General features: G+C 40.3%; 1 protein-coding gene across 5 annotated transcripts in view; it reads left to right on the top strand.

Annotated features, from left to right (window-relative positions):
- The first annotated feature begins 1,692 nt into the window (after nucleotides 1–1,692).
- PDSS2 (decaprenyl diphosphate synthase subunit 2) overlaps nucleotides 1,693–20,836 on the top strand; it is a 127,078-nt gene continuing 107,934 nt past the window's right edge. For 2 of the 5 annotated variants that reach the window (XM_040554396.1, XM_040554395.1), the window contains exon 1: nucleotides 1,697–2,021. In XM_040554396.1, the coding sequence (XP_040410330.1) occupies nucleotides 1,798–2,021 (224 nt within the window). In that variant the 5' untranslated portion in view covers nucleotides 1,697–1,797. Of the gene's footprint in view, nucleotides 2,022–20,836 lie in introns of all 5 variants that reach the window. The other 3 variants (XM_040554392.1, XM_040554394.1, XM_040554393.1) reach the window with 3 other exon arrangements.

Genomic DNA, 20,836 nt, shown 5'->3' with positions numbered 1-20,836 from the left:
CAAAAGGGAAAGGGACCAGGACATTGGGCTGACAGTGAGAGGCAGAGGGTCCTTGAATATCACAGAATAATCTTCTCAAAGAGTTTCAAAAAAAAAAAAAAAAAAAAAAAGCTGTGAAACTCACTGACAAAATGCACGCTTTATTTTTCTAGCAATTGCTCAGTTTAAAGAATGCCAACCTACTGCTGCTATTTGTGAATCCTGAGTAAGCTCTAGTGGCAGTGACTACGTTATGGGTACCAATATTCTCGCCCTACTTCTAAACCATTTGGACTTAGGGGAATTCTGCATTAAGGGGGCAGAGATGTTCAATTTCTTAGAATAACATAATGAACAGCGATTTTGAAAAGCTAAATTCTCACGCATTAGGAGATGGTAGGTTTACTGCCCATAGAACCATAATTCTCCTTACTCTGTCTATATGTATTATTTTAAGTAGACTTTAATTGCATAATCATGTTAGTTTTTCACAGAACACTTACCACATTAAGTGCAAGAATGGCTATGGCTCAGGAAATGAATCAAGGAACATGTCACCATTACAGGTTGAGGTGCCTCGGTAGCTCCTCTTAAGTGCGTCCCTCCGGCAATTTTCATTAGTTTAGTCTTTCTGCACAGAAACATGCCATTGCATTCTGTCATTTTTAGACTGTTTATAAGCTGACACTCACTATTTAGCAACAGTTTGTTCTGTGACAGTAGCTAACTAAGCTGACTCAATGGCATCTCCTTCAAAGCTAAGCCTTGTTCTCTCAGGGAAGGGTAGCACAGAGAGCAAAGTTCACACCAGAACCGTAATTTGTATAATCTTTCCTGTCTTTGCAGGTTCTCTTCATTCTAGTTTTTTCCCCCTGATTTGGGAGAGGCCACTTGCTACAGATGTGTCCAGCTGTTGTCTACTCCACAGCCAAATCCGCTTCCTAGGACACCAATTTTAAAAGTTTTGGAATCCATTTTGAGTCTTGTCTGTAACCTGTGTTTATAAAGGTAAGAAATGTAACAGCTCCATTTCTCATGTGAATGTGGTCAATGGGACTTTTCTTATCAGAACTCTGCCTCATTTCTTGCAACAAAGCTTAGACATTACAGGCTAGCGGTTGGTTGATGCAATGGTAAAGACAGAATTGTGCAAGTCGCCTGACTCAAGTTTCTGAAGATGGCCAGTGAATTTTCCTCTTCTACCGGGTACAGAAAACACATTTTTTTGCATTCACAAAAGGTTTGGGCACATGTAGCTGCAGAGAGGGGTCGGTGATGGTTGTGTGCGTTAACAAGATATGAAAATGATACGCTGTAGACCACACTGTGGAACTGCAGGACCTAGGTATTTTTGACTGGGCAGTTAGTTGTTGCTTTCAGCATCGCTCTTCAGTTGAACGTGCCCCTTCATAAAACCCTCGGCGGTGTGACAGAGCAGCAAGGGGAAAAGACACAAAACCCATCTCCCACACGGAGCGCGCTGCGGCTCCGCGCTCAGGGCTGCCCAGATGGAGGCAACGCGCTGCGGGCTTCTGGTAGGGACTCGCTCTCGCTTCCCCCGTGTGCACCCCACACAAGGGGAAGGGAAAGGGGAAGGGGAAGGGGAAAGGGAAGGTCGGGAGCAACGAGCGAAGAGGCGAGGAAGGCGGGCGGAGGCAGCGCCGCCCTCGCTTTCCGGCGCGCCGCGCTGTGCGACGCTCAAAATGGCCGCCCCCAGGGCGCCCCGAGCCCGCCGCCATCCGCCGCCGCGGGGCTGAGCGGGGGGCTCGGGCAGCGAGCCGGGACGGGGCCGCGGAGCCCCGCCGGGCCCTCGGCGGGATGTGGGGGGCCCTGCTGCGGCTCGGGGGCCGGCGGGGGCTGTCGGGGGGCGTCCCGCCGCCGGCCGCGCCCTGGAGCCAGGTGGTTTCGGAGGCCGAGAAGATCGTGGGGTACCCGACGTCCTTCATGAGCCTGCGGTGCCTGCTGAGCGACGAGCTCAGCAACATCGCCATGCAGGTCCGCAAGCTGGTGGGCACCAAGCACCCGCTGCTCGACACCGCCCGGTGAGCGACCGGGGGGGGGGCGGGGGCTGAGGGGGGCTGCGCCTCCCCGGGGGGCTCAAATCAGGGGTTGGGGGGGACCGAGGGGACCGGGGCTGGGGGTGAAGGGAGCCGGGGGGCGACACGGGGCGCCCCGGTACCGCCGGTTCCTCGCCGCAACAGGTCTTGGGTTGGCCTCGCCTGCCCCGAGGTGCCTCGGTGTAAGGCGAGCTGCAGGCTGAATCCCCTGAGGTGCAGAGAAACCCCTCGGTAATGCAAAAAGCAGCACTGGCCTTTTGCCCTTTACTCCCCTTTAATCCTCTCTCTCCCTATACATATATATATATATACTAAATTTCCTATCTGTGTTGTGAGGAAGCCAGTGGAAAAGCCGGAGAAACTAATCAACTTAAAAGCTTGGAGTGACGCCGCTCGGAACCGTGGGTTTTATCACTAAAAGCATTCGCCTGTTTTCAGCTATCCAGCTGGGAGCTGTGAGATTTTTGTTCATGGCTGAGGTGGTTAAGGGTGCTGAGCTGCTTGTCTACCCTTCTGTTTTTAAAGCAAACTGGTGGCAGACTTGCGTGCCTGCCAGTAAGCACAAGTTGGATGGTTAGGCAGCGCTGTCGTTGCCTGCAAAGCAGAAACCGACTGGCAGCACATTTTAACAATAAAGCACCAGAGGCTTAACGATTTTTTTAAAGTATGATTTTCCCAAATGCATTGAGTTGTGTTTTTTTTGTCTTTTTTATTGTGTGCCTAAAACCGTGCTTGTTGTAGCTGAAAACAGTTAGTAGAACCCAGGCTTAACATGCATAGTATTTTTGAGCAGGTGTAAAACAAAACTTAGCATTTGTTCAGAACAAATGTTGTGCTTTTTTTTTTTTAAAGAATAAGAAAATATAGCTGTGTAGTGGTCCTTGGCAATGCTACAGTTATGGTGTAACGATATTGAAAATCAGATTTGTTTTTCAATGTCTGCCTCTGTAAATCTGTTTTTCTTGAGTTGAATGAAGTATAGGGGACAAATATAGGTTTTTAAACAAAAATTCTTTTAATCGGGAGGTTTGATGTAGATATTGCCTTGAAGTAGGCTTCTCTGGGAGAAACAAATCAACTTGTTAATGGAAGTGTAAAATAGCCAACTTCAGAAAACGCTGCTGGAGGGGATGTTTTTTGGATTTTTTTGGAATCACTTATAACTACAGATTGCAGTATTACGATGAGCATAGAAAAGTTTTTTCTCTTTTGTAAGAGTGAGGAACAACAAGTGCTCCTTTTCTGCCTTTTCCCATCTCCTTTTCCACCTTTGGATGCATTTTTAGGACTGGTTGATGGAATGCAGTTAGCAGGAGCACCCAAACACAACATATTTAGGTTCTTAAGTTTCCATTACAATCATGGGAGTGTCAGAGAGTCCCCCAGTGTTAAAGCAGGACTTTGGTGCTAGCCTGAAGGTCTGTTCAAGGCACAGTAGTTACTGGCTTACTTGTGAATTAAGCTAAAAACAGGATTTTGGGGTGTGGATGGGTATTTCAGGAAAGAGCTGTGATGCTTCATTGTGTTTTTTTTTTTTTTTTTGGAGTGATGGTCATGGGCTGCATTGGGCTTAACACTTACTAAGCCTGTGGCTTGTGAAACACCATTGGGATTATAATTATGCACAGGGCCAGCTGGATTGACTCCATTCATTTTTTTGGGGGGGGAATTCATATATATTTCAGTGCACAGTAGTAACCTGATTCATCATGATGGGAAACAATATTCAGTATTTACTTACGTAAAAGCTGAATGTTGTGTATTTGTTACGAGTGCTCTTACTTCACTGATACTTCCAAAGGCTTTGTACGTGCATTTACAATGGTCTTGACCTCTATATTATAAGAAGAGCTAATTTCCCGCTGTAAAATTTTACTGCGCTTGTAGCAATATTCAAATTGTACGTTACCTTGTTTTATGGCATGGTTTTGCAATAACATGAATTTTGACTGTGTTATTTCTTAATATGTTTCTGAAATGTGGCTGTCGTATGCTTGACTATAAATGTAATCCATGTCAGTTATGGGTCTGAGATCTATTCTCTGCCTTAGCATAGCTATTTAGAAAACAGGTTTTGATTTTTTTTTTTTTTTACCTGTGTTTATAAACCAATATAGGTTTCTTATTATGTGTTCTAGGCAAATGTTTAAAGATATGGGTATCTAAAATATGTTCTTTGGTGACTTTTGAAAAGCTTTTGAGTGATGGATATGTTATTCAACTCTAATCTTTCGGACTGTGAATGTTGTATACGTCTATTAAGTACTCAAAACACTTGAAGAGATTTTTCTTTGTGAAAACTGCTGTAAAACTGATTGATTGCACATGGTGTTTCTCAAGTTTCTAGTAGTTTATTTTGGAAGTTATACATTATAAGTAGTGACAATCAAATCATGATTACTTGCTGTCACTTCTGAGCTTTATTCATTTTCTTTGACCATGAGTATTTTGTCCTCAGTGCTCCTTCCTTTGTTTCTGTCCTCCATTCCTGTGTAAATGCTTCATTACTCCTTGAAGTCTTCCTCATGGGTTTCCTAAGCATTGGTAGAAAAAACTTGGCTTTGCTCAGCATAGATCCAGAACTGAGACAACATAGGACGTCTCTGCTACTGCACTGAAAGCCTGTAGTGTACGAGGAGTGCCGATGAGCATTTTCTAACCTTTTGCTGTGTTTTGGGTCACCAGGCTGTTGCAGCGTGTAGCCAGTGCTGAGAGCCTTCAGGAAGGCAACTTAAAGATAACAGTCGGCGTGAGGCACGGCGTGTGGAGGAGCAGCTGTTGGGGCAGGATACATTTCTCGGATGATCCCATCCGTTTCTTCCCCTCGTTTGGATGCGGCAGTGGCAGCTCGTGGGTTTAAGCGCCTGCCATGAATCAGGACTGCAGCAGGTGTTCCTCGGGGATGGTGAGCGACCCCGATAGCTCCTACCGAGCCTGCGCCTGGCCAGCAGCTTTAAATCTGCGAGCTATTGCTGACTGTGCAGTTGCTGGGGGTAGAGGCGGGTAACTGACCCCTACAGCAAGGGATTTTGGAATTCTGTAAACCACGTGGTAAGGTCAGCTGTGGGTTGTCTTCCCCCTTAGGCTTTTGGTTTCTTGAGTCAGCCACATGAAGTGAACATCCTCAGTACTGGCTTTGCCAGCCTTCTTAGAGAGAAGGTGAAATGTGAGGGGGAAAAAATCCATTTCAGAAGGGCTAACGTTTAGTGGTTAACAGATCATTGGGAGTGGGGTATCTGGATTATATTCACAGCTGTGCTTCTGGCACTCTGACCAGGGCAAGTCACTTAATTTTTCATGCTTGCATGTACTTATCTGTGAAACGTATAATACAGCATCTGCTTTCCGGAGGTGCTACACTTAATTTATTATAGCCCTCATTGATCACTGTGACCTTTCAGTGGAAAACGGTGTATAAACAATATTAATAAAGAACGCTTTAAACAAATGCTATCATTAAAATATTCACCTCTAATGGATGCTGCGGAAGCGGAATTGCATTCTGACTACCGCTGGATCTTTCTTTGTAGTCCTGAGAATCACCAAACGGTTTGTTGGAGCTTTCATTTTTCTTTCCCTATAATGAAGTGTTTGCAGCAGCTACTCAGAACTAGTGTATAATTTTTTTTTTACTCTTTAGGCTTTGTTGTAGTAAAGGAGGTTTTTTTTTTTTTTTCAGTGAATAAACGTGACCTTCTTTTCAGATGGGAAGGAAATAAATCTTCAGTCTTCTCTCTTTTGCCCTCCTTTCTAGGCTGACATACATCATTTTTAATATAGGAAAGAATCTGTAATTGGCACAGCAATCTACTTTTCTCAAATACATAGTGTGAATAACATTTTCTTGATTATTTAATATCCCTTGAGAAGGGTATAGCTTACTACAGATTGTAAACAGTAAACATTATGGCCAGTGCATCACTTTTACAATACCAGTAAATGAAGTGGAACACTTCATGCACGTAAAATTGTTATGGGGTGCTGTTTAGCACTAGTCGTTCTGTCATTAGCATGTGGGAGGAATGGTTGTATTTCAGTTTTGTCAGAATTGTTTGTTGGTGAGAAATCCGTATCTAGATGTAGTTACAGTTTTCCTGGATTATTACAGAAATAGTAGTAATAAAACAAATTGATGGAGTGGGTTTTGTTCTCTCGCAGCGTGCCCCATGTAGATCTGTGGCCGTTTTAAGCACTGAGCCTAATGTGCAATCCAGAGCAGTTTGCAGGGTAGGTGATTTGGGGTTAAATTGTCTGATAATGTTGGATTCCTGATAGCTGCGTCTGCTTGAAATGGCTTAGTTTAGTAGCACCTATCTTGTAATGTAGAAGTGGTGTGTGTTTGTCCTTCTACGTGGATGACTGACTGCAAGCACAGGGCTGGGGCTTTGTCCTAGCCCTGTGTGGGTGGAATTGTGGCCAAGTTGTATTTTGCTGTGATCTTAAAAGTATCTTTTTTTTTTCATGCTTGTATGTGTTGTGATTGACTATGAAGAGCTTTTTAGCAACTTCTTTCAAATGTTAGTTTATTTTCATTTTCTGGGCTAGAGAAATGAGTGTGTCCGTGTGTTTGGCAGTGGCTAGCCAGTGAACTTTGCATATCCAGCTGCTGGCTATGTTCAGTGACAGCTGAGGGTCTGGTCATCTTAGGGCTTCTGCCCGTGGCCTTCAAAGGCCAAAGCTTGCTGCAGTCTTCTAGGTTTCACTGAAGTGCTGAATCTCTGAAGGTCCCTGATGAATGACATCCCTCTCCTTCTGTGGCTGAGTCAGAAGTTAAAACAAGTTTGCATTCACAAAATTGTGTGCATATATATATGTATTTTCTTTTTTTCCCCCAGCCTGTTGTAACCTTTATAAAAAATCTTTGTGGCATAGAGATATGATTTTTTTTTTTTAATGCCTGTGGTCAGAGTGCCGTTAGATGTTAGCTGCGAGGCAGCAGGTGTGTAATTTCCTGTGTTTACTGCAGCAGCCTGTTGGACTGGAAGGTTTGGAAGCACTGTCCTCTACAACTAACATGCAGCACACCTGTGCGGAAAATCTGGATGTCAGAAACACAGGGCTACATTCCTGCTCTATAAGGTTGGTGCTAATTGCCAGATTACTGTAATACTGGTGGTAATAACAAGGTTAACCTGACCCTGGGAAGACTTTCTTGAGGCATACTGCATAGCTGATGGAAGCAGGGATGCTCGCAGGAGAGCTTCAGCTGATGCACTGAAATGAAATTCTTGCTTTGACTTGCCCCATCAAGAAGCTTCTCTTTTCCAGGAAAGGCTGGCCTTTCCTGGCTGCATTAATGTTTGTGAATATCTTTCAGTGTGTTTTGGTAGACTTTAGTAACTTCAAAAAAGTTCATCATGTTACGTGTCTTTAAAAGGTTGGTCCTCCCTAGGTGTTTGTTACCATACTCGCAGTCAAAGAAAAATCTTAGCAAAAATCAGTTTATTTTGTATTTTGGCTGAATTAAGTCTCAAAGAGCTATCGTGGCAAACTTAACTTTGGCATGTGAGAAGACACAGAGGAAACTAAGCCAGTTTTGGGTTCATATACAGACGGAAGCTACCTTCTATATCTAATTCCTTCTGTTTTTCACTGTAGCTGTGGACCTCAGTATGGATTTTTAGCTACTCATTTAATATTGTATAATTAAAGGGGAAAGGAAATGCATTTCTGTATGTCATGCTCATCCCTTACCTGTAGTAAGGTCAAGTGGGATGACTAGATAGACATGTGTTGTTCAGTCTTTCTCCTGAATTCTGTTTTTTTGTTTCTCTTCAGCATGTTTTACCAATGTATGTTTCTTATTAGTTTTCTCCACCAGCAGCATTGCATTCATACACACAAATGCTCATTCATGCCCATGAGTTATTTGTGCTCTTTTGAAGAGCTGTCAGTAGACTCAGGAAGGTAAGAGTTGCATCAGAAGTTGTACGCTCGTGCTTGAGGTTCACAGTTGACTTTTACGGGACCTTAACTTCTGGGGGGTTTTGTTTTAATATTTTTGGGTTTGGCAGTGAAAGTCTCATTCTTGAAGGTAAGGCACATTGTCTAATCATATGTGTGTGTGTATATGTATGATAAACATTTGGGACCCTACGCTTACAAAATTTAACATACGTATAATAGTATTCTTAGCAAGATCAGTGTGACAGTCTTAAGTTGTAGAGGCCACCTCTGTAGTGGGCAAGCTGTGGTATAGTTACGAAGATATCCCAAAGCAGGAAACAAGTGTTGACTCAAGTATGGTGCTTAACCCTCAAAGATGCACATTTTTTTTTCCTTTTGACACCGTATTAGTAAACCAGAGTTCAAGAAGTAAAACCCTCATGATCATGGGTTTACCAGAAATGTTGGGGAAGGCTGAACTGATGCTAGTTTTCATTACAGCTAGTTTTCAGCTGTAATGGTGATGAGTTGTTGAGTTCTTGTCATTTCCTGGTAGGAGTTGTGTGGAAGAGCGTGTTTAAGGATGCGAAGGACAGTCGATTTTGTGGTACAATACCCGGTTTTGCTGAATATTTTGCTTCCAGAAGCGAAACATAATTGAGAGCAAGCCTGCAGCATGGATGTGTAAAAGCTAGGCTGCAAACTTAAATTCTTACGTTTTGAATAGTATTTTTTTTACAGTGGTTCTCATTTAAATATTTATATTGAATCCGTGTTTCTGTGCTTATGAGGCACATGTTATTTCACCATGTAGGTTGGTTTTGGTAAACGAAACATAATCAGTAGGTGATTTTGCTGCTTGGGATGCTCTGATAGAGTTATTTACAATGAAAGCTAATAACCTGTCCTGATACTGATAACTTCTAATTTTTTATAGGGAATATGTGTTTCTATGGGAGTGCTGTCAGCCTTGTACTGATTTATTAGGTAGTAATTCATACTAATCATTCTGCTTAATGGAAAAACCTTGGTATTTCATTGGGTTTCAAGTGTGTGAAAAAGAAACAATGTATAATAAGCAAATCCACATAGTAGTCAGTCTTGAAGAAAAGACAGTATAAGTAATAAAACAGATTCTTTTGGTTGCAAGTAGTACTAAAAAAAAAGGGGGAGAAGTATATCAGAAATCAGAGTAGGCTGACTGTTGCTGAGCACACCTACAGCACGCTTGGTTCTACTGCATGCACACAGTAGCCTCAGCATCTTTTTCAAATAAAGGTAATTATTGAAGTTCACATCTGTTCTTTTCTGCTTTCAAGTTCCATTGATTTCTAACGTATGTGAATATTGAATAGCAAGTGTAATGTGCTAGTGAATGGATGTTACGTCAGTATTCGTTCTACGCAGGAAAAGAGTACGGAGTAAGTGGGAATAGTTTCAAGGTAATTCTCTCTGTAAGCCAGAAGACCATTACCAAATATTCCTCCGTGTAAAGCACAAATGAGAAGTGATGTCATAGAGTAAGCAAAATTCATATTTAAGTCACTGGAAGCAATTTTCTCTTAATGATGATTTTTTTTTGAAGACTTACCTTGACTTTCTTGTTTTTAAGGGTAAAGCTACTTGTCTTGGTTCTTCTACTCTTTCTGAGATCTGTATGTGTACGTTTTATTTTTTAATTTTTGATGCTGCCTCCCAGTTGGACTTTTCTCCTTGTTTTCGAGGCCTTTACAGTATTGGAAGCCCTGTTCACAAATTGTGGTGATTGTTTTCAGAAGTCTGCTGAGAACTACGTATGACACTGTCTCCTCTACAGTGCTTTGTATTTTCTTGAATAGATTTATAAAGTTCACAAAGCACAAATATAAACTAGGGAGCTAGATGTTTCTGTACTTAGGCTATTGCTTTCTCCTGGGGGTGGAAGACCATTGTCTTAAATTATTAATATCTTTGCTTTACCCCACTTCTTGCTCTCTTAGTTTCCCTCAGGGTAGGCAGACTGTCTACAGCACTTGCCCTAAAGGAAATACTGCTGGAGACAAACCTGACAGACTATAAAGGAACACCATGAATTTAAAAATCGGATATATTTAAGAAATTGTTTAAAATCCATAGCATATGCTTTACTGTCCTTGAATTGTCCCTGCTAATTCTCTGGCATTGACAGTCACTTTAGCTTATTTTTTTTCTCTCCCCTCTTGCTGCATGAAATATTCATCTAGGGAAAGGAAAACTGATCATATATGAAAACTGGTGTGGCTCATTATACGTGAACTTTTATCAAAAACATGCTGTGAACTAGCTAGATTTTACTTATAATGATGCATAGGACTTAAATGTGACTCAAAACCTGAATTAACTGAGGAGCTCTAGGACCTGTTCAGGGGGAACAGGACCTGTCCAGGTGGATTTTCTTGTGGAAAAATAAATAAATAATAATAAAAAAAAAGTCCAGAGGTAATCTTATGTTTCTTAAAAGAATTAGTGTATAGTAAACATTGAGTTTTTTCTTCCCTTTTTCTCCTTCCCAGCCAAGGAAGTAGTACCTGGGAACTACTGGTTCAGCTTTACTTCATAGTTAAAAACCACAAACATGCATAGTCTATATCTCAGATTTGCTTTAAAAATACTTTTATTTTTTTGAAGGAGATTTCTTCAAGATCAAGTAGAAATTACTGTTAATTATTTGTTACTTAAAACAGTCCTATTAGCATGAATTGATTGGTTTGATAGCTGCTATTAAGCATACTGAAAATTCACTCATTTTATAGAATTTGCAATCTTACAAAAGAAAAAAAAAAATCTCCCCAACAACTTTTGTTATGTTTTTCAAGGTCTCCACACTGATGCTGCAAACTTCATGAAACGACAGCTATTTTTTCAGTAACCCTCTGTTGAGGACAGCCCACAAAACTTTAATCAAGGGATTAATACATCTATATTCTGTCACTGGTCCTTGAGTTGTCTTATATGTTGCACTTTTTTTTTTAAGGCTGTGTTTCAGTCAGAAAGTAGGTCTGGGTCTCTAGCAGCATGTGCTTGTGTAGACCCATCCTACAAACACATAGTCCTGATAAAGGCAATCTAAGGTTGATGGTTGATGCCAACACGCTTTGTGTCTGGCTGTCATCTGAATGATTAGGCAGCAGAAGCACCCTAATTAGTTAATTTGGTAAGACTGCTTTTAACCAAACTTAGCAGAAAGTTTATGTTCTTAAAAGCTAAATGGAATCTAATACTTGTTAGGTCAAATAAACAAGGCAAAGCTTTGTGATCACGGGTGGAAAGTCATCTTTATTTCACACATTTGAAAAAATGATTGTGCTAGAGTATATGTTAGTGATATTTTTTGTCCTAAGATGCGTTGTGTTCATGTAATATTAGTGTTGAGCTCTGAGACTGAATATAATGTAGCAATCATGTTTTCATATTATGAAAAGTCATATATTTTCATAGACTAGAAAGTAGAAGTACCTATGATATATCAGTGTAGCTTGCATGCATATTATACAGGGGGAAATTTTTTTCCCTGTTACTTTCCTGTCTCTGATTCCCAACTGCTTTTGATTTAATGTGGCTTGTGGAGATGAAGGTACACTGTGTGCATATTTTAAAAGAACTTCAGTAACGTTAATGCTACATTATGAAGTTCATATTTGGATCATGCTTTTAGGAGCACGCTTCTGAATGTGAATCTCTCTGGTATTACGTACTCCAGTAATTAAAAATGAATCTCCTGCAGGAAAAAGCACAACTTCCCTGAGCCTCTGTACTGTGGAGGTGAAGCTGAAATGTAAAAGAAGAGATCATCTCTTGAGGACAACAGACAACAAACTCAAATCTGTTCTTGACTCCTGGTTGCTGGAGCCAGAAATACCATGGAGAGCGTGTACTCCATGTTCCATCGTCCACAGAAAGATTTTGCCACTTTCTGAGTACTTGTAAGTTTAGATAGTATGGGGAGTTGTTGACAGGCTCTGCAAGAAATCAGATTTCATCTGTCAGTTGGAGTAATAATGTGAAAAGCCTGTTTTCAGAAATAAGGCTCAGAGGACTCAAGGAAGCTGGAAGTGCAGAGACTTGTAAGGTAGTTGTGGGGGAAGCCCTTCTTCCAATGTGCGTTCATTCGAGGAATGGAACACATTAAAGAAGTTTCTACTATTAGAATTTACAGTATATTTTATGTGTCTTTTGTCCATAATATAACTTCATAAAACAGAAACGAATTATCTTGCCAGTAGGAAATGAATCCATGTAATGACTATAATGTGTCATAGCAACCAAGTTTTAAAATAGTCAAATTCCAAAATAATGTTATAAAAATTACATCAGAGGAAAAAAGATTATTCTGTGTTATGTTATAGCAACAGAAACGTAGGCTTAGTTTTTGTTCGTGGATCACTTGGGATCAGATTGCTGCCTGCAGACTTTTTTTTTTTTTTAAGAGGAAGCTTATGTCCTAACTAAACATGCATTGCAACTGGAAGTTGGGGGTTCCTCACAATTAGAAATGTTTCCTTCTCCATCCCTCTTCTGCTGTAATTGCCAGGTGACTTACTTGCCAGAAATACCAAGTTTGGGTACATATATTGTCCCTGGGTGGTACCGCTGGTTCGTATTGCCTTGGCATGCATGTAGGTATTAAATATTGAAAGTTGTTTTCATATTCCCATGTGGTGAAACTCTGTAAATAGGTCTTATTTACCAAACAGTTTGGGAAGCATGTACTCCCTGGTATGCCTTAAGAAATTTGCCATTTAAGCCTTCGTGGTACTGATTTTCTCTGGCCATGATAAATGGAGTGCTAGATAAGGAACCACATTAGAGTGTTATTGAGGAAGAAGTATTGTGCTGAGATAGTGAAGAAAAGAAATTGTGTGAACTAACAAATAACTTAAATGTCTACCAACTCCTGTCACTAGGCCTCACGAAATGTTCTTAAATCTGTTTTTCAAAGGAATTTGAAAACAAAGGTCTCTGTTATGTAAAACTTTATGCTTTAAAGATTTGTTCCTCGTGTGTTAAATCTGGAGACAAACAAACGTGTTGTTCTTATGAATATAATTAGGAAAGCAAGAAAATGCATTGAAAAAGGTGAGGACATTAATACTTGAAACCTACATGGAATGAATGTTGACATACTATAGAATGTAATGCAAATGTGTGAAACTTGTGAATAGTGTTGCTAATTACTGAAAGGGTGTAGTTGTATACTTCACATTAAAAAAAAAAAAGGGGGGGAGGGAAAAAAACCACCACAACCTTTGGAATGTGATGATGTGCAAGTTAATTTTCTCACTTTTCTGCTTCCAAAAGTGTTTTGTTAAAGACCGCAAATGATAAAACTTTACGGACTTTTAACCCTTGCCTTATCATGAGTAATTTGGAGATGTTTTTACATCTCTGTATCAAGAATGGGAAATCCTTTCCTTCACTGAGGGTTAAATAAACCCTTCAGTGATGGACTAGAGAGAGAAAGGGAGAGAGCTAGTATTCTTTTAGCTCTAAGTTCCATATTCATGATTTTCACAAATTCACAAACAGTTGAATTTTTACTTATTTTTACTACTGAGACACAAAGGGCAGAAACCTGCAGACTGGTTATGGCGTGTGGCAGTGTTGCGGTGGTTAGCATGTTGTTTTTCCATACCTGATGTAATTTTATTTCAAAATGGAGTATTGCATTAGATTACCTCAAAATGTCATTCATTTGATGTGAACAGTTCTATGTTCTTCCCTCCCCTGTGAATGTCGAATGGCTCTTTCATGAGAGATCTAGGTTATTTTAATTAATTACTGTGGGGTTTAAATCTTTAAATTAAGTTACAGGTGAGCTCAGCTCTTCCCTATGGAGCTTTTACTATGTTAGCAGTGGAGAAGGATAATATTTGCTGCATAATTCTCTAATGGGCTGTTGTATCCTGCTCCATTGAACAAGACTGCTGCTTTGCTTTTGATTTCTGGTCTGTGTCCAGTATTTCAGGGAACAACTTGAATGGTTAGAAGGTATCACCAGAAACATATCTTCCTTTTAGCTGTAGAAGAGAAGATTCAGACCTATTGATACCTGTTGCTTTGGGAAGTTGTTGAGGATTGTAGAAATTTAATGTAAAACTAAATGAGGTACTGATAACCAAATATGTGAAATCTTAGTAGAAGATAGTCAAAATACAGAAACAGATTTATTTGGTGTTAATTTCATATCCTTATTTCAGAAAGTATTCCCCTGGCTTTTAAACCATTTCTCTTTTATGATTGCATAAAGTTATACACATATAATAGTAACCTTATCAGTTACTTATGGGCTGTGGGGACTGAACCACTGCTTATTTTCCTAGTCTGGAGTATGATTACTTGTTGAAGATGTGACAAATTTAGGTCATATTTGGCATGCATTTAAATTTAGCCTGGGACTGATATATAAAGAGGTAACAAACCAAAATTGTTTTCCCTTGTGTGGCTATTGCAGCCAGGCTGCAATTTATTTTGTACTGTGTTAAGTTACAATAAAAGATACATTCATAAAATAAAGTAAGGTAAAGAGTTCAGTCATGAAACATTTTTTTGGTTAGCTTTCATCATTGTACCTTTAATTGTGTTAATTACTTCAAAGAATTGTCTTAGAGGCTACTTGAAGAGCAGAATCAAAGAGGAGGGGCAATAGCCTTCAGCAAACCTTTATTATGAGAACATTCTTACAATAACTTACAGGATAGACATCACTAAAACATCACTAAAACAGCCACTTATAAAATCCCCTTGCTTCACACCTTTTTTTTTTAAAGATCATAATACTTTTGGTTTCTTAATATTGTAGAATAGCGTACTCCAGTGCCTGCAGCTAATGGTGGAGAGCAAAGTGCTTGTTCTGTAATTGCAACTTTCTCATTTTTTCATTTTTGGTATGTGCTGAGGAGAAGATTCTAAGTTACATGAATTCAGTTGTTCTAGTCACTCACTGCTGTGATGTGGACGTCTTCCTGAGGAGACAAAACAAAAAGTGCTCTGTCCTGTGCCTGTGGCTTCCCAGCATGCAAGAGCTGGAGTATAAACAGAAAAGTTTGTGAAAAATACAAGTGTGGTGGTAGAATCATAGCATCACTGAATGGTTTGGGGTGGAAGGGACCTTAAAGCCCACCCAGTTCCACCCCCCTGCCATGGGCAGGGACACCTCCCACCAGACCAGGTTGCCCAAAGCCCCATCCAGCCTGGCCTTGAACACCTCCAGGGATGGGGCACCCACAGCTTCTCTGGGCAACCTGTGCCAGTGCCTCACCACCCTCTGAGTGAAGAATTTCTTTTGAACATCTAATCTTAAATCTCCCCTCTGTTAGTTTAAAACCATTCCCGTAGCCCTGTCACTACACTCCCTGACAAAAAGTCCCTCCCCAGCTTTGCCATAGGTGCCCTTTAGGTACTGGAATGCCGCTATAAGGCCTTCCCAGAGCCTTCTCTTCTCCAGGCTGAACAATCCCAGCTCCCTCAGCCTGTCTCTATAGGAGAGGTGTTCCAGCCCTCTGATAGTCTTCGTGGCCCTCTGGACTCACTCCAACAGGTCCATGTCCTGCTTAAGCTGTGGGCCCCGGAGCTGAATGCAGTGCTCCACGTGAGGTGAGAGGAGAGCCACCTCCCTCTCCCTGCTGGCCAGGATACGATTAGCTTTCTGGGCTGCAAGTGCACATTGCTGGCTCATGTCAAGCTTTTCATCCCCCACATCCTTCTTTTGCAGGGCTGCTCTCTATCTACTTGTCCCCCAGCCCGTATTCGTGTTGGGAATTGCCTCGAGCCAGGTGCAGGACACTGTGCTTGGCCTTGTTGAATTGCCTGAGATTCATATGGGTAACTGCATTTTGTAAAGGTTTGTGGGGTGGTTTTTGTTTGTTTTGTTTTTGTTTGTTTTTGTGTGTTTGTGTAGTTGGATACCCTTGGAGACAGGTGGCTGAAACTCACCCATGAAGTTCTGCAGTTGAGATACTACTTCTGACAGTCTTTTTTTTTCCACTTTTTTTCTCCCTGTAAGTTATTATAAGGTCTTCCATTCAAACAATACTTGCAGTTAATTTGGAAAATGCTTATTTTTTACTGCAAATGATGTAAGACTGATTTGGTTGTTACAAATGTAATATAACTAAGTTATTACAATTGAGATGCAGCACTAATTTGGTATGTCAAATAGATAAAACATTACTTACAGAAAATGTTGAAATTCATGATGCCTAGTAAATGGAAACTGCTCATTGGTATCATGATACATTTAAAAAGAAGTCTTTGGTTATTTCATATGTTAAGAATGTTACCCGAAACCTGATTGACTTATTTTTTCTTTGTGCACAAATAGTCCTAACACATTTTTAGACTGAGGCAGAAAGTAATCTCCAGGTAACAATATTCTATGCTATTTTAAGTATGTATGCCCCACTGATGATTTTTAAAGCACAAAATAATGATGACATACCATGCAGAGGTCTTGCTTGCCTGAGGCTAGTGGTCCGAATGCAGTCAGTGCAGACTTCTGTTTGCTGATGAAAGTGTTGAAAAGGAGCTGGGTTTCATTGCTTCCTTTTTTTTTTGTGACAGTTGTCTTTTTTTATTTGCTTTTAATTATACTGCATTCAATTAACTGCTGAAATCTTTTAAACAGTAAGAAACGAAGGATAAGGACTTCTAGGAAAGAAGTTTGAAGGTCAATTTTGGCAAAAATAAGGTTCATCTGATTGCTGGATAATGACAAGAAGACGACCAGGCAGTTTGGATGAAATGTGCCAAGCCAGAGGCAAGGTAGCTTTTCAGGTAAAGGACAAGGGCCCTGACAGACTTCCTAGCAAGTGAGGAAGAGGAGAGTGACCAGTAAATTATTAGAGAAACACCTAATGAGAGAGGGAGAAGGCTAAGAAATCAGATTTCAAGAAGGAAAAGTAATAGGGGCACATTACAGAAGTGAGATTAAAGAGGAGGCAGGTGGCGTGTGTGTGCTGAGGGCTGATCACAGGGAGGTTGTCAGACATGTATGAAACAATTCCAGTTTGCATCCAGAGCATTCCAGTGGTTTCAAGATGTTTTCGGCTTCTAAAAGCAAACTACTGTGTATACCCTTTTAATCACTGAATGGAAAACAATGGAAAGATATATTTCAGCAGACTAACAGCTCCCCTTACAGACATCAGTTCATGAACTTTATTTGTCTTGCATGTTTATATTGTTCATATACAGTCTGACAGCCTTTTTCTGTCTGGCTGTATACTTGCCAAGTAGAATAGGAAATATTTAGCATTTTTCATAAAAATCTTCGATATGATAAGCAGAGGATTGTAAAGTGACTTTACTTAATTGAAGAGGTATGTGAGTAATATGCTAGAAGAACTATAGGGAAGGAGAGCTTTTACTAATTAAATCTTAGACATAATGCAGAAGTGATGGTGACGTTTGAGTGTGCAAATGACAAAGCATTAGTTTGTTCAAATGTGTTTGGACACTGAACAATAAGAAGTGCTTTCCTATTCTGGTGGGACTTACAAATATTAGGTATAGGGGCTTTCAATTATGTAGTGAAGTAACTTCAGTTTTAGCTTCATAATTTGCTGAAGGATTTAGTAGTGTGTCCGAAATCTTGTATCGGCTATTGTAGCAGCCTTGTAATTTGAATCTGTGCAATAGTCGTGGGTAAAGGTATTACAGCTCTGTGAAGCTTTTCCTTTGTTCGTGTACATTGGGCTCTAAAAAGTTTATTCCTATTGCCTTAGTCATTGCATTCTTGCTTCTCAATCGTTTGGTTTGAAAGACCTCTACAGAAAAAAATAAAATCTGTAGCAAAATGGAAGAGGGCAAAAAAAAATCCCTAAGAAATGGGAATCTCTTTTTCCTGGAGGACAAATAAAAGCTGTAATGAAATTGACTACTGTGGAAAATGAGATTGGGTTATATCAGAGTACTTTTGTCAGAAATTGTAAACAGTCACCGAGTTCAGAAGTAAACCAAATCTTTTTTCCCTTTTCCCAATTTAGTGTCATGAACATTTGTTCTCTATAGGACTAGTACCTATTATATACTTATTTTTGCTATATTATTGCTATTTGAGGTTTTTATTGCATGTTTTGGGAAGAAAGTTTTTTGAGGTAGAGGGGGGGAAAAAATCAAAATCAAAACCTTAATACCTGCAAGAAAACAAGTAATATTTTGTGAGCTTGTTTAAATACTTGAATTTTCAACTGTTCAGAGAAAACTACTTGCAGATAAACAGGTTTTATTAGTGTAACTGAAAACTATCTTTCTGGATTTACTAAACAGTTTAGTTTTTAAAGCATGCAAGAAATCTTTTTGTTTTGGTTGGCTGCTAAGTGATGCAGTTAGGAGAACTTTAACAAGTGGCTTAAGGCAATCGTGTTGAATGGAAGAAGTGCTTGAAAGGAATCAAAATTGGCTGGAGAGATCTTGGACTGTGGTTTCACAAGCAGCTGGGTTGGTGTGAGGGCTCTCGCTGCTGGAAGGAGCTAGCACGCTCTTCTCTTGCCTGTGCTGGCCTACCTCTCCCATGCGTTGGCTTTGCTTGTCTGGCCTTTCTGTAAACTGGTTTAATTCCTTAATTCAGGGAAAAAGAAAACAGTAAGTTTTTTTTGTCATTTTGGGTTTGTTTCCTGTTGGTCTGATCTGATTCAGTGATAGAAGCAGCGTAACGTGCACTGGCTTGCGGTGCTTGATGTTTAGGTTCCTTAGTGAGGCTTTGCTGTTGTGGAAAAGTTAAGCTTCCCTTTCTGTGTCTTGAATCTTCATGGACGCTCTTGTCACTGGTGTCGGAAGTAGCAGGTGAGCTTCTAAACTCGGTGGCACCTCGTGTTCCTCTGTTTCTATACCAGCATCTCCTTTAGTTGAAATGAAAACAGGCTATAACAATTCTTTTCTCTCCTTGATTCCAAAATTCAGATGAATGGCCTTGAGTACTGTAGGTGTCCTTTGCTGCTGCTACAGATTGGTTTCGTTAACTTGTTTAGTTCTACAGACTGGCAATGAAGAGTGGTATCAAGCCAAGAATGCAGGCACGTGTCTAGGTTTTCTGTTCACCCCTTCACTTCAGGATGTAGTTAACATGGGAGCACAGCTGTTGGCATTCCTCATACACATCTGGCAGGAGCAATCCTTCTCTATTTCATGATAATTTCATTTTAATACAGAGCTCAGTGTAGGAAAGGATGTTTGCCTTTCACAGGCTTCTGAGGTGAATAGGTGTCAAATACGCCTTGAATACTTTAACAACTGGTTTTGCTTAGGCCACAGAAAGAGGTCTGTTTCCCAGTTAAGGATAGCCAACCTCACGCTCAGTCACCTACCTATGTTTCCTGAAATTTATTTTGCAGTAACTTACTGCATTTCAGTGCTATTTTTTAAATACCTTGTTTGAAGAAATCTCAGATAAGCTGAGCTGAGAATGGCTACCCTCCCAGACGGGGTAAGTGGGATGCTTAAAATCTTCCAGCTGTTTGTCAGCTACTTAACTCTGCTCTGAAACTGCTGTACCATCTGTCTAGCTAAAAAAAGGTGCAATGAGCAAAGAGAAAAGCATGTTTCCAATTCAGATGAGTCTACTGCATCCTGTGAGATAATCAAGTCACAGATGATTATGGGAACAGTGAATTTTAAATTTTATAGCAATAGCTTCATAAAAGACATAGAAAGCTGAAGTTTGGATGAATTCAGCTTCTGGGTATCTCAGAGGAGCCATGTCATACCATCCTAAGTTTAAAGTAATATTTTTGTCCACTATGTGGATTTATTGTTCCTCAACTTTGCTTGTAGGTAATAGATTTTTTTTCTTGTGTAAAATGTCATTTTATCAAAGTTAATACTAGCTACCCTTTATTTCATATTAGGTAGCACAAATGCCTTGAATTTGGTGAACAAAGATTTATGAAACCTGTGAAGAGATATGAAATGTGACAGGAAGATGGAGTAAATTTTATAGATTTGAAATGATAAATTATCTCTTGTTCATCGAATTGCACTATAGAAGCCATCTTTTAACCTGCTTGGAGTTTAAGAGGCCTCCGACAAGAAAAGCATGAAGGAAATATCTTATCCGCTATTGCCATCTGCAGGGCATCATTGGAACAGACAGGGAACAAAGGGGAACAGAAATTTGGACGGCTGTTTGCAGTGTCTGATAAGAAAAGTGTTACCTCCAACAAAAATGTGAAAAAACAAGGTTTCTGTCACGCTGAGCTTCATAACATATATATTAATTTTCAGCTTCTGGGCAGCATTGGATTTGTTAGGTGGGGAATATAATGCCTCATGAGGTTTCTGCATACATCTTTCTTCAGACTTCTTGAAAGAAATACCAATTACTTAAAATCATACTGCCACCATGAGCTGTATTTGGGATGACTGGCCCTTTGGCTCTGCTTCCTTTTTGAAAGCTGTCTTTGACAGAAGTAGTGAATCCTAAATACTTCCTTAGTATTCCTTCTATCATCGTTCCTGTGAAGGCACATCTTGGAAATAACGATGGAAATCTGCAGCTGCCCTGCTAGGTCTGTTTGTTGCTCTGCAAGAAGAGGATTACCATCTCCACAGACCCGTAGGCAAACAGGGCGTAGGTGCAAGTTGCTAGCAGTAGGCAAAGGATGTATATGTGAAAGGATATGAATAATAACTACGAAGAATCAATGTTGTGGTTTTGGAAGAGGAGGTGTGTAAGCCAAAACCAAATGTGGGTAAGGTAGAAGTGGTAATGGTGACAGTATCTGGAAAATGGTTAAGCCCTATAAAGTTGCCATTGGTTAGAAGTCCATAGCTGCTGTCTGACGTGTGGCTGCAGCAACAAGTCTGGGAGCGTTCCCATCTGTGCTGGAAGAGCTCAGCATTCACAAGGAGTGTTTTCTTGAGTGCCCAACGCAGGCCTCTTCAGCCTGTGTTGGGCAGTT

This window comes from Cygnus olor, chromosome 3, assembly GCF_009769625.2.
Source record: "Cygnus olor isolate bCygOlo1 chromosome 3, bCygOlo1.pri.v2, whole genome shotgun sequence".
Lineage (NCBI taxonomy): Eukaryota > Metazoa > Chordata > Aves > Anseriformes > Anatidae > Cygnus > Cygnus olor.
This window is presented reverse-complemented; position numbering and strand designations above follow the sequence as displayed.